Here is a 13,102-nt window from a genome sequence, read left to right as displayed (position 1 = left end):
TCACAAGCCATCATCATCTCCTATCTGAATAATCAGGTGCCTCATTTCCACCCCGGTCCCTTCATGTTCTGTTGTCTATCCTGCAGCTAGAATATTTTAAAAGCATAATATTACATTCCTGTCTTGCTTTAGAACGTTCAAAAACTTCCCGCTGCATATAAAATCTAAACTCCTCATCCTAATTTACGAAGTCCTACACAGCCTGGTCTTTGTTTACCTCTTAGCAACTTACTATATCATTCTCCCCAAGCTGGCTGCCCTCCTATCCCACTAAGTTTTCTGCCACTCCTCACAAACTCAGGGATCATATCTTCTTTTTTTTTAAAATAAGTTTTTGATTGTGAAAATACTGTACAGAGAGGTTACAGTTACATGAGCAAGGTAATGAGTACATTTCTTATCCAGCATTGTTGCCTCCTCCCTTGTTTTCCCCCTACCATCCTGTCCCTCACACTTCCTCAACTACACCCCCCTCCCCAACACCCCACCCACCCCACTCCCATCCAGCCCCCACCTCTCCCCTAAATTGTAAGGTTCATTTTTTGACATAGCATCTTATACATCTCATTGTTGCAATGGGTCAATCTGTATCCCTATTTAAACATTTTGGTTTTTTTCCCTTCCCCTCCCCAAATTTGAGGAGAGCCTGTGGTAAATATTTTTTCTGCTTCAGATGGTCACTTAGGTCCAACTTAAATATCTTCTCAAAGTATTCACCCATTCCCAACAAAATCCTCAATTGTCTCCTATCATATCTTGTTCTGATTGTCAAAATGACAAGAATTATATTCTTGTCTATTTTAAATCATTTTTTTTACCTTAATGACAACAAAACTTCCACAGGGAACAAGAATACTATTCTGATCCACTGCGGCCACCTCAGTGGCTCCAATTGTGCCTAGCACATTAAGGGGATGTAACAAATATTTGCTACATCAGGAACTTAAAGTGTAGGTTCCATTCTAACATCAAACAAGAACAAAATTTGCATAATCAAGTATATAAGCAAATTGTTTTATTAAAAACAGATGTCTTAACGTAGGAAACCGTATTATTTTCAAACACTTCTAGGTTAGCAAATACAAAATACATTTACCTTATAATTACATCATAGGAGTCTATTTTTTCTCCTAATGTCTTGTTCTTCAAAACTCCTCCATTACCAACCACCACACACTTTTTACACGGCACACTGTTGAGCAAAAAGACAAGTGACAGATTGAGTAATCGTTCTCAAAATGGAGTTATTCCAAGAATTCATTCCTAGTTTCAATATTCCAATGACAAATTTCACTTGGTACACACACTGAAAAAGAACCAATCGACAGGCCTAGAGATGTATAGAAATACTCAACACTCCAGAAAAGATATTCTATTGGGAAAGTATATCATTTTCAACAAATACTAATTCTTGGTAGCTTGTACACATTCTTTCATTTGATTCTCATAACCACCCATTGAGTTGAATAAATCTGCTATTATATTATGCAAACAAAAATAGAAGTAAGACTATTATATAACATTTCAGAGTTACACGCCAAAGAGGTGGAAGTAGCATTTGGATCCAAATGTCTGTAGTACTAAAGCACTCCTCTTTCTGCATGTTGATAAAATACAAGTGTGTTTTCTATGAAAGGCACATACATTTTTGGCCAGCACTGCCCACTCCTCTGACAGTGTACCTCTGGCTTTCTGTGGCATCTCATATGTGGAGAAATAGGGTACACACAGTATTCTGTATCCTGCCCATGCTTACTTCAATTTCCCAAACATGAGCGAGTCGTTGGCACTTAACCAAAACAAATTAAAAGTTCACTCTGTGCTCCTGGCAAAAAGCCTTAAATGAGGAGGCCACATAGGGAGACTTCCCCTTGCTGTGATCAACCTAGAGTCGGGTAATACAGTGTTGTCCCCTAGCAACATGGCCCTGACTCATCCATCTCCTAGCTTTTGGCACCACCAGCCCACTGAGCCTGGAAAAATGACACAATAAACCATCTCCTTCTCCTCTAAGGGAGAGATTGTTAGAATTCAAGACCTTAAGGTTTTTCGAAAATTAATAAGCAGCAAAACTGTACAAATGCTGTATTTATGACACTAATTATACTATTTATTATGTTTATTATTTAGAGATGGCTGAATGCAGGAATTATTTAAAAGAGCCAGGCATGGGCTGTGCCAGGTTAAGAGACAATGTACACACTCTTATACTTAAGCATTTAACATTTTTTACACAGAATTTGTATATCTCACCTAATTATTTTGAAATTTAACACCAAAATTTTAAAAAACACTTCAACTGGGGCTTTGGGGCACTCAGATAGCAGAATCATGCATATATCTGAGTCTTCATCAGACAAGAACAAAAAGCATGGGTTTACAGGTGGCAAAAATTTGTGAGGGTACACTGCCCAACAGAGAGAGAATATACACCCTATGTCTCATACCATAGACACTTCACATGTCACAATGTATGCTAGACATATGTGTGTACTTAAGTCTACTTAACTACTAAACTAACCTATCTCCACATTCTTTTATAAGCAAGATTGACTTCAATTCCAATTCCAGGAAGCCAAGTTTATCCAGGGCTGTCTCTCAAAAGCTGAAAGTGGAGTGCCTCTGAATATTCACAAGCCTCCTTTCTTGGGGTATTATTGATATTATCCCTACCAGAACCATCCCAAGAGTGCTGGATACGGGGGGAGGCTTCCTACACTCACAGCATGCCTGACCTTTCCATAACCTCGGAGCCATCTTTAGGCAGATTAGTGGCTGAACCTCCAGAAGCCCGCTCCACCCTCCTGCTGGAAGCAAGGCTGGACAGCAGGAAGGAAGGGGTGGCTCAGAACAGACAGGATACAATTGTTCCTTTGAGCTGACCAGCAGGGAAAAATGTCAATAATCATGGTACCTAGGAACTCTATCTCTCTGGTGAAGGCTGGTGACCACTTCTTAGTAGGGGAAGAGTTGTTTTTGTCTAAGTCCAAGTGCTGTAGATTATCCAACATCTAACCTGGCCTGGAATCTGACCAGGCAGTCTGACTCAATTATGTCAAACATGCAAGGGAAAAGGCCAGGAGCAAAGACTATCAGCCTACCCCCAGGGTTTTAGCTCTACAAACCACTTATGGTAGTAATGGGTTTGGGGGGGATGAGGCCTCAATAAGGGATTCTTGACCCACAGAAGTTCTATCTCTGAATCAGACCCCAGAAAGAGGTAACTTCACCCATCCCAGACACAACCATCTCATTCTCACGTCGCTTAGCAACAAACTGAACTTGAATCTTAGTGCCTGCGGAAGCTCCTCCCGCAGACTAGACTACAGACGGCCAACAAACCCCAGATCGTGGGCAGCATCATGATCTAGGGCTTAAAGAACATCATGGAAAAAATAGCTACCACATGTCATTCCATGCATGCTGCATTACTGATCTCCACTCAAGCTCATGGTTGTGTATACCTCCTCCCAGAGACATACCCTTCGAGACAAGAGACAACAGAAGAGAGTATAAGGGCTGGGAGTGTGGCAGAATGCTTGCCTAGCAAACATGAGGCCCTGGGTTTGATTCCACAGCACCAAGTAAACAAAGTAAGAATTTAAATATGTTTTTAATAGAGAGGAAAAAAACTAAAAGAATAAAAATAGAAAGGGCTGGGCAGGTGACTCACTGGAAGAGTGCTGGCCTTGCATGCATGAGGCCCTGGGTTCGATTCCTCAGCACCACATAAGCAGAAAAAGAAAGCCGGAAGTGGTGCTGTGGCTCAAGTGGTAGAGCACCACTAGCCTTGAGCTGAAGAATTGAAGGACAGCACCCAAGCCCAGAGTTCAGGCCCAATGACTGACAAAAAAATAAAAATAAAAATAAATAAATAAACAAAAGGGAGAGTGTAGGGTTCAAGCTGATCCTCTTGGACTAACTACCAAGAAGGATTATTCCCTCCCTAATCTCATTGGCTAGTCTCAGCAGTTCTGGGCAGGATTATATGCTTGGGAAAGAAATCACACATAGTGCCTCACTCAAGGGAAATCTCAACACAATGCCTCTTTCCACTTATTGCATTTATAAGAATTCCTTTTTCTGTGTTCTTCTGTGTCAGCTTTATAGGGAAGAAGTAGAAGACAAGACCTTTACTGTAGAAGGTTGGCAATGCCTTTGAAAGGAAACCTTACCCATGAAATCCCACTTTTGCTCCTGGTAAGAGATCTTGAAGGATCCACACATTTTTTGAAGAATACATAGAATGCTAAAAAATATTTTAGGATTGTTCCTTAAGATTACTCTAGGCACTTGTATGTGTGCATGTGCATGTGTGTGGGGTTCATGTGCATGAGAGTCAATAACCTCACAGCTGATACTCTGTCACTTGACCAGGCCTCAACTTAAAACTTTTAGCTTTAATTCATTCCATTCAATTTATGTTTCACAGTCCTATTTAACAGTCTGTCCATGCTGGCTCTGGACCACGATAAATAGATCTCAGGCTCCTTGAGTAGCTACAATTGTAGATGTGAGCACTGGAACTCATCTCCACAGCAAGTAACTGCCATTGCTCCATCATGGCTCTGGGAGACCTGGAATGTCTCCAAGTATAAACCTGATAAGCCACATCCCTCCCTACTCACTGGCACACTCATTTCTCCCCAACATCTATGCGGCTTGGGTCCCTGGCTGCCCCTGCCTCTTTCATGTAAAAGAATGCTTTCCAGCATGGGTAACTGTATAACTTCAATATAGTTAATTAACACAACTTTACTGCACAAGTAGCGGCAGTGAACTGTGAGTCCCTGAAGGGAAAAAATAGTATTGTTTATATCTATCATCTCATGGAAACTACTTCCTTATTGATTTCTGCCTCTTAGAAAGCAGTTTGGTTATTTCATTGTATTAAAGTCATTTTTCCTAATTTCTGTCTAGAGATGCAAGTACCTATTACTCTACCCTGGAGACAGGTAGGGAAATGCACAGGCCCCACACTGCTCATCCAGAAAATAAAATAATTGCAGAGTTTCTGAACCTGTTAATGGAAAATCTGAAATAGGTGCGGAAGCAGCTGCTGGTGGTAGGCTATTCACTTCCTCCAGATGAAAGGCACCTTCCTCGTTAACTCAAGCAAAGCCAGAGGAGTGGCTACACTTTTTAGAAGAGAGAAAATAAACTTGAGTTGCCTCTTTCAAGTGATCTGTGGTTTATCTTCTTTTAGGCAATCATTTTCCCCTTTGGTAGCATGAGATACGTAGAAACACCTCATTCCATTTTCAGTGTTCGTAGAAACACCTCATTCCATCTCCGATGTTAACAATCTATGGCAGATCCCATTGGTGATATTTCCTATCCCCCTTTACCATATTGGCCTTATACGAGAGTCCTGTTGTTGTAAGCCTTCATGGTAGGCTAATATCCTCTGCCAGTGATTGGTTCAGAGATAGTCAATGTGACTCATTCTTGGACAATAAGATACTAGGAAAGTTAGATGTTTGGGGTGGGGGAAGTCTGTTACTGGAGAACAAAAATGATGTGAGCAAAACATTTTCTTTTATCTGCCCCTTCGGTTCTATGTAGGCAATGCCATGGGATGACATAACATTAGAGCAGCTGCAGCTACCTCGCAACTCAGAGGAAAAGAGAACCACAGAGAAGCTACCCTCAATCCTAACATCATGTGGCCACTAATTCAAGCCACAATCAGCGACATTCCAAACAGATGATGTTTTGATTGTACACAGTTCACCCACAGGAAGCATACATAGTTCAGATAACCGTGTGTGAATTGTCATTCTAGGGGTTGTGTAAGCCACAATCAGTGAAGTCATAAGCAGGGCATGCTACAAGGTGGAACTGCAAAGCCGCAGACCTTCACTCACACAGCTGTACAGCCTGGCCAATAACACTCATTCAAACAGCTCAGTCAGGAATCCATTACCTGTAGCCATAACCTAAAATACTGTGCAAGTGGCTATGGCTGGATGCCTGGCTAATTCCAACTACTCTGCGTCACGCCTCTGGGAACTCAGAACGGTGAGCTCAGCTCCCTCATCTCAGTTTTCCCTTGTAGGAAGTTAGTGACCTCACAAATATGCTCAATATTGTTTTATTTCATTTGTGAATCATTTCCGCAGCGAGTGTAGCCAATTTCTCTAATCTTTACTCAACACTTGGCCGCAGCAGTCAGGGGTGCACTTGTACCATTACCACACAGGACTCACTTGTTGGGGTAGAATCACAACTTCCGCTCACACCCAAGCTCTGCCCCTGGCTGAAAATACTGCCAAGTAAAGAAACCTTGCCGAAATGACAGGATGTAAAAGCAGGCAGGGGACATTGTTATTTCTCACGAACAAACATACCATTACCATCTAATTCTTTCTAGCTCTTCTACTGGCCTGCTCCTGTCTTGGCTCATCACCAATCTACCCCTGTTCTATTGATGCTGACATAATAGATTCTGTTTAAGTGAGGAGCCAGCTTTGTGTACAAATTCCTGTACATTTTCCAGCCAAAGGACTCCACACAGGTGCTTCCATCAGGCACAGCATTTAGTTACTGTATAACAATCTGTGCTGCGGGACAAAACCATTCTTAGTAAAACCTGGCACACTTGTAAGAATGCAAAGCTTATCGTTGGGGTGGGAGCTACTTTGTCCATTTTAAGTGACATTTTGTACTGTAGGATTTCTCTTGCTTCTGGCAAAAGGAGGATGTACTTCCTAAAAGAGAGAAGAGCAACATCCTGGGGACCCAAGCACACAGCACACACTGGGGTCAGAGAGTAACATGGACAGTTAGGAAAGGCCATGACTTGAAATATGGGCATATTTTAAGTAGTCTGGATTACAATTCCCTTAAAATATCATTAATCTTTTTTTTTTTTTTTTTGGTAAGGAATGGTAGAGGGGTGTTGGGTCTGTACTGGGGCTTGAATTCAGGGCCTGGACATGGTCCTTTAACTTTTTTTTGTTCAAGGAAGCACTCTAACACTTGAGCCACAGCTCCACTCCCAGCTTTTTGGGGGTCAATTGAAGATAGAAGTCTCATAGACTTATAGGGCAGGGGCAGGTGAATAAAGAGAAAAAGGAGGAGAGACTGCAGGGAAAAAAAATTCCATGTATATCTTACAACATTTAAGAAAAGTTAGGGAAGGATGGATGAGAATGTTGAAAGGGGTAACAATGTTCAATATATACTGTGTCCATAAACTGCTGTGCTGAATGGCAACTCCTTTGTTCAATTACTTAAAGACAAAAAAATATTTGAAAACAAAAAAAAAAAAAAAACAAAAAAATCTCACACTTTTCTGCCCAGTCTGGTTTTTAACCTAGAACCTTATATCTTAGCCTCCTGAGCAGCTAGGATTAATGGCTTGAGCCATGATCACATGGCTAATACCTTTGTTAGTGAAGTTCATGAAACACAGTAGCCTGGTGTTAACTCTGCTTTGGAAAATAAAGGACTCTGAATCTATGAAAGAGCAACAGAAGCAATACATACGAAAGACACCCACTGCAAATGTTACAGAGCTAAGTTTCCTAACTGATTTCAGAATCCTGAGTGACAACGAAACAAATGGAGGCCAGAGAAATGACGCAGAATGGCGAATAAAAATGGCTAGCCATCAGGCTTGTGTGGTCTCTTCAACAGAACTTAACTGTTTTTAAAAGTGGTTCTCTAGTCACCTGGAATAAAGGCAACATTTCCCATTTACCTTCCAGAAAGATGTGAACTTAAAACTGAGTCTTTTCCACTGTTAACAGTCATAGCAGGTAAATATTTACAACTAGTACTGGGAGATCGGGAGGACAAGGCGAGAAGCTCTGGTGTAGGGTTTGCCAATATCCATGATATAAATACTCCCTTCGTGACTAATTTCAAACTTCCTCCTTGCAGGGACTGCATATGGAGCTGCAAAGGCATGTATGCTGGTACAAAACACATGACTAGAAGCAAGTATTACGTACTGTCTGGGATTTGTGCTTATAAAGGAGAAAAGTCTGAAGGGTAAGGCATGTCTTTCTTTCCTTCTTCCCCCACTGAATACAGGAATACAGATGTGACTAGTGGAATTTAAGGAAGCAGCTGTGTCCTAAGGACTGGTAGCATCACTACAGAGAAGCCTGTTGGGAGCCTATGAACTCCATGTATGTGAGGACCAGGAAAAGGAAAACTCCCATCTTGGAAACACAACTGATATTTCAGGTTTTTGCATTCACAGGGCAATCATCTCCCCAGCTGAGAGCATCATGCTACTCAAGATACCTGAACAAAACCAGTAGAACCTTAAAAAATTCAAATGTGAAAGAGCAATTAATAGGCATATCTGATCTTTGGGCAAGAGGGGAAAGTCTGCCATTTTCCATTTCACTGAGGCCTGATAACTCTAGACAACTCACATTCTCACACTGGTAAAATACGCCTTCCTGTTTGCTCTGTGTGTGTGTGTGTGTGTGTGTGTGTGTGTGTGTGTGTGAGTGTGTGTGTGTGAGTGTGTGTGTGTGTGTGTATGCGCGCGCGCACGCACGCCAATCTTGGCTTCAACTCACTCAGGGCACAGGAACTTTCGCTGAGCTCTTTTGCTCAAGGTTAGCACTCTACCACGTGAGCCACAGCCCAACTCTTTGGGCAATTAATTGGAGATAGAGTCCCAGTCCTTCCTGCCCATGATGGCTTTAAACTGCAATCTTCAGATCTCAGCCTCTAGAGTTGCTAGGATTACAGGCATGAGCCACCAGTGCCCGGCTCAAGAAGTTTATCTTTAGTAATACAATTGCTATTGGGTAATCTTGACAACAAATTTCTCTTAAAAATAAAAACACTCTAGTTAGAATATGTATATAGGTTTTTCTTTTTTGTGGTACTGGGTTTTGAACTCAGGGACAGATAGGATATGGCATTAACAATGAGAGCCAGCCTGGACTGTGATCTTCCATTTCACACTTCCTACAGAGCTGGGATAACAGGTATATGTCACCATTCCCAACTTTTTACTTCAGCTGCCCTCAAAGTACAATCCTCTTTCTCTCTGCCTGCCAAGTAGCTAGGATTGCATGTGTGAACCACTGTGCCTGGTCAATAGTCAGCCTTTTTAGCCTTTTTGGGAGCACATGAAGGATACATGAGAAGGTATGGAAAATAGCCCATAAAGAGAGGCTGGGAGCTGATTAATCCTTAAATAGAAATAACTTAAAATGATTTTCATGAATTAACAATGTCCTGGCTTAGGACTAACACTGCTCATCATTAAACTCTGCAAACCCTTGAGCAACCAAGTTATGCAGCTTCTAGATTCATTTTATTATTATTATTACTATTATTATTTCAACTGTCATACAAACAAATAGTTTTAGTCATGCATAAATGCTATGAAATTTCTTTAAGTAAATACATTTCATAATCTTAAGGTACACATTTTGAATTTAGAAGGAAAGAGAGGAAGTAAACTCACTTGTCAGACTCATCAAAGAGATCACAACTCTGCAGTTTTGAAAGAGCAAGTCGAAAATATTCCGCTAGAAAATAAATGGGAGTATAATGAATAAATAGTAAAACACATTGCTTCCTTCCCTACAAGCCCATTTCCAACTTGCCTGACAACATTTAATCTGTGAAAAATTAGCCCTACTGCTATAATTATCCCACACTATTTACTAAGCATATTCAAAAAGACTCAATGCTCAAAGATTCCTCTCGTAAAGGGATCACATATTTAATCTGAAAACCATCATAAAAAATAACTTAAAATTTCATAGTATCAGATGATTCTCAAATTGATCCTAAAATAGAAATCAATGGTAAGTATAAATCAATTAAATGCTAACATTCTCTGGAAAACATTTTAAAACCTACACACACACACACACACACACACACACACACACACACACACACACACACACACACACACACACACACACACACACACACACACACACACACACACACACACACACACACACACACACACACACACACACACACACACACACACACACACACACCCTACCCCACCTTACCCAGGATCCATTGTAAAAGGAATATCTAACTCACAAAATTGTAGATCTATCATTTCTTAGGATTTAAGGTCTCCTCACCCAAAATAGAATTTTTATTTTTTTCTTCCAGGTACTGGGGTTTATACTCAGGGCCTCCACTTTCATTTGGCTTTTTTCTATTCAACATGCATTCTCTACCACTTATGCCACACCTCCACTTCCAGCTTTTTGATAATCAGAGTATGAGTCTCATGGACTTTTCTGCCTGGGCTAGCAAAATCCACAATCCTCAGCTCTCAGCCTCCTGAGTAGCTAGGATTAGAGGCATGAACCATTAGAACCCTGCCTCAAAGCAGAATTAAAGCCACATAAACTATGGATTTTCAGCAAACAAGGGAAAGTGTTTTGTTATTTGTTGGAATAAATCCCTCTACTTTTGATCAAGGATATAGCGCTTGCTGGTTGAAATAAAATAAAACTCACAGATAGAAAGATGAAATGAGTAGCTTTAGGATAGTTTTGCTGATTCTAACCCAGAATAAAGCGAGGCATCAGAACTCACTCAGGTTACCCCGTGTCAGAACAACACCAAAATGCAGTTTCTCAATAACAAAGATCTAACTTTCGTATTTGTTGGCTATACAGCATCAAAAGGAGTAGGTATTTATATTTTAAAATTTATTTCCTTTGATCCTAACCCAAAAATCACTCCCTTGGGAATTATTAGCAGAAAGATTAAAAGGCCTTAAAATTATACATACATGTGGTTCTCATCACAAATCACTCAAATTTACCAGGGCAGAGTAAGAATAACACTACTGACCTGTTGTTTTTATCCCATAGGGCAAATCAAACTTATCACTACCATGTAAGGAAGCAATCTTTTTAAAATCAGATGCACACAGAAAAGGGTGAAACTGAGGACACCTGGAAAGGATAAAGGATGATTTTGTTAACTTCCTACTGCATTTGCAGGCATTCAAGATCACAACTACAAAAACCAAACTGCATTATACGATTCATGTTATACAATTGTTTTTTAAAATGTTTAAAAACAATTTATAGTATTTAACCAAATAGGATGTGCCATGGATCTAATCACTAGAATGGAAACATTTTCCAGATACTGGAACCAAAATTACAGAAGAGATGGGGGTACAAACAAAACTTAAAAACAACACCAAGTGATAAAATGATAGGCAGGAAGAATACAGGTATCACTGATAAACCAGTCCTAAATTGAAAAATATGCAGTTTGTTATACATATATTTCAGCATGTCACATTTTTTTCTACGTATATACTTAAATATAAAACAGACATTAAAAGTTAGATGCAGCTGGAACTCAACATCTTCCGAATATCATTACATTAAAATTTATTCAAGAACAAGGGTTGCAGGAATTTATCTTCCTACTGCCTGTTTTGCCCTGAAGGCTGCTACCTCCTTCCTGAGAGGGAAAGTCTGAAGAAAGTCGAAATAGCATCGATATTTTCTTTTTTCTTTTCTGTTCTTTTTGTTGTTGTTGTTGTTAGTTGTGGGGCTTGTACTGTGGTCTTGGTCGCTGTCCCTGCACTCTTCAGCTCAAGGAGAGTGCTCTACCACTTGAGCCACAGCACCACTTCTGGTTTTCTAGTAGTTTATTGGAGGTAAGAGTCGCATGGACTTTCCTGCCCAGGCTGGCTTTGAACTGTGATCCTCAGATATGAGCCTCCTGAGTAGCTAGGATTATAGGCGTGAGCCACAGGCACCTGGTTGGCATCTGTATTTTCTATTGTTAGTGCCTGGCACAGAATACAAAATCAAAATATTGTGATTGAATTTCAAGTCCAAAACAATTTTATAGGATCATTACTTTTAGAATGACTATTAATTTATAATGATTCCCTAAATAAGTCTTTTTTTATTATTAAAGGGATGGAAGAGGTCTTTTAGTTCATGTTAAAATGCCATTTTCATCTACCTGAAGGACTAGATGCTACTTATATGTTGCAGGAAAGATCGAGCTAGCCTTTGCCACAGCCTCACATGGGCATCATCTTTCCTGCCTCATCAGCTTTGTGCTTGTTCTGAAAAACGCAGGTGGGAATCATAGTGATCTGGGGCTTTCGAAAGCTGAAAAGCTAAATGGAAATAAACCATGTAGATCAACAGCAAAAGAGCTGCCCTTTGACCCAGCTTTGTTACTCAGGAGTCACCAACCATATGCAAGTCATAGGAGCTGGATGACAAGCAGACATTGCATTCATGAGAAGGGAATGAGGTGAGAGACCAGCCATCCTTGCCTTGGATATGATTCATTTTCTAGATTTATCTGTAACAGACTGCTGCCTCTAGGGCAAACCAACCTGCATAGGTCATTTCTTTTTTTTTTTTTTAATATACTACTTTTGTTTGTGTGTGTGTGTGAAAATGCCATACAGAGGAGTTACAATTACATGGGCAAGATACTGAGTACATTTCTTAACAAGCATTGTTGCCTCCTCCTTTGTTTCCCCTTCCCATCCCTTCCCATATCCCCCCTCCCCACACACACCCCCCTCCAAAGTTGTAAAGTTCGTTTTTCAACATGATGTCTTGTACATCTTATTGTTGCAGTGGGTCCACCTGTATCCCTATTTAAACAATTGGTTTTTTCCCTTCCCCTCCACAAAGTATACCAACATCAAATACTGTGAAAACAGGGCTTATACTGTGGAGGAGGAACATACAAAGCAACAAAGAAATATCTTATAAATATGTTAGAAACAATAGCAAGAAAGAAAAAACATTTGCGTCCTTATATTGGGGTTCATTTCGCCTAACATCAACTTATCTGACCATTTCTGCTTGTCTCACACATATACTATATATTTCAAATAAGGGAAACCATGGGACCTATGTTTCTTTGGGCTTGGCTTACTTCACTTAATATGATTTTTTCCAAGTCTTTCCATTTCCTAACAAATGGGGCAATGTCATTCTTTCTGATGGAGGCATAGAATTCCATTGTGTATATATACCACATTTTCTTGATCCAATCATCTACTGAGGGGCATCTGGGTTGGTTCCATATCTTAGCTATGATAAATAATGCTGCAATAAACATAGTTGTGCTGGTAGCTTTAGAATGG

At 40.3% G+C, this 13,102-nt stretch overlaps 1 protein-coding gene across 5 annotated transcripts in view; it reads right to left on the bottom strand.

Annotated features, from left to right (window-relative positions):
* The window catches only part of St3gal6 (ST3 beta-galactoside alpha-2,3-sialyltransferase 6), a 63,441-nt gene that overhangs the window by 9,180 nt on the left and 41,159 nt on the right, over nt 1-13,102 (bottom strand). For all 5 annotated transcript variants that reach the window (XM_042676843.1, XM_042676840.1, XM_042676839.1 and 2 more), the window contains exons 5-7: nt 10,813-10,916; nt 9,443-9,506; nt 1,097-1,192 (exon numbers count right to left, since the gene is read on the bottom strand). In XM_042676843.1, coding sequence (XP_042532777.1) covers nt 1,097-1,192; nt 9,443-9,506; nt 10,813-10,916 — 264 coding nt within the window. The remainder of the gene's footprint in view (nt 1-1,096; nt 1,193-9,442; nt 9,507-10,812; nt 10,917-13,102) is intronic.

This window comes from Dipodomys spectabilis, unplaced genomic scaffold (assembly GCF_019054845.1).
Source record: "Dipodomys spectabilis isolate Male_0828 unplaced genomic scaffold, ASM1905484v1 ptg000032l, whole genome shotgun sequence".
Classification (NCBI taxonomy): Eukaryota; Metazoa; Chordata; class Mammalia; order Rodentia; family Heteromyidae; genus Dipodomys; species Dipodomys spectabilis.
Note: the sequence above shows the minus strand (reverse complement) of the source record. Positions and strands in the feature narration are given on the sequence as shown.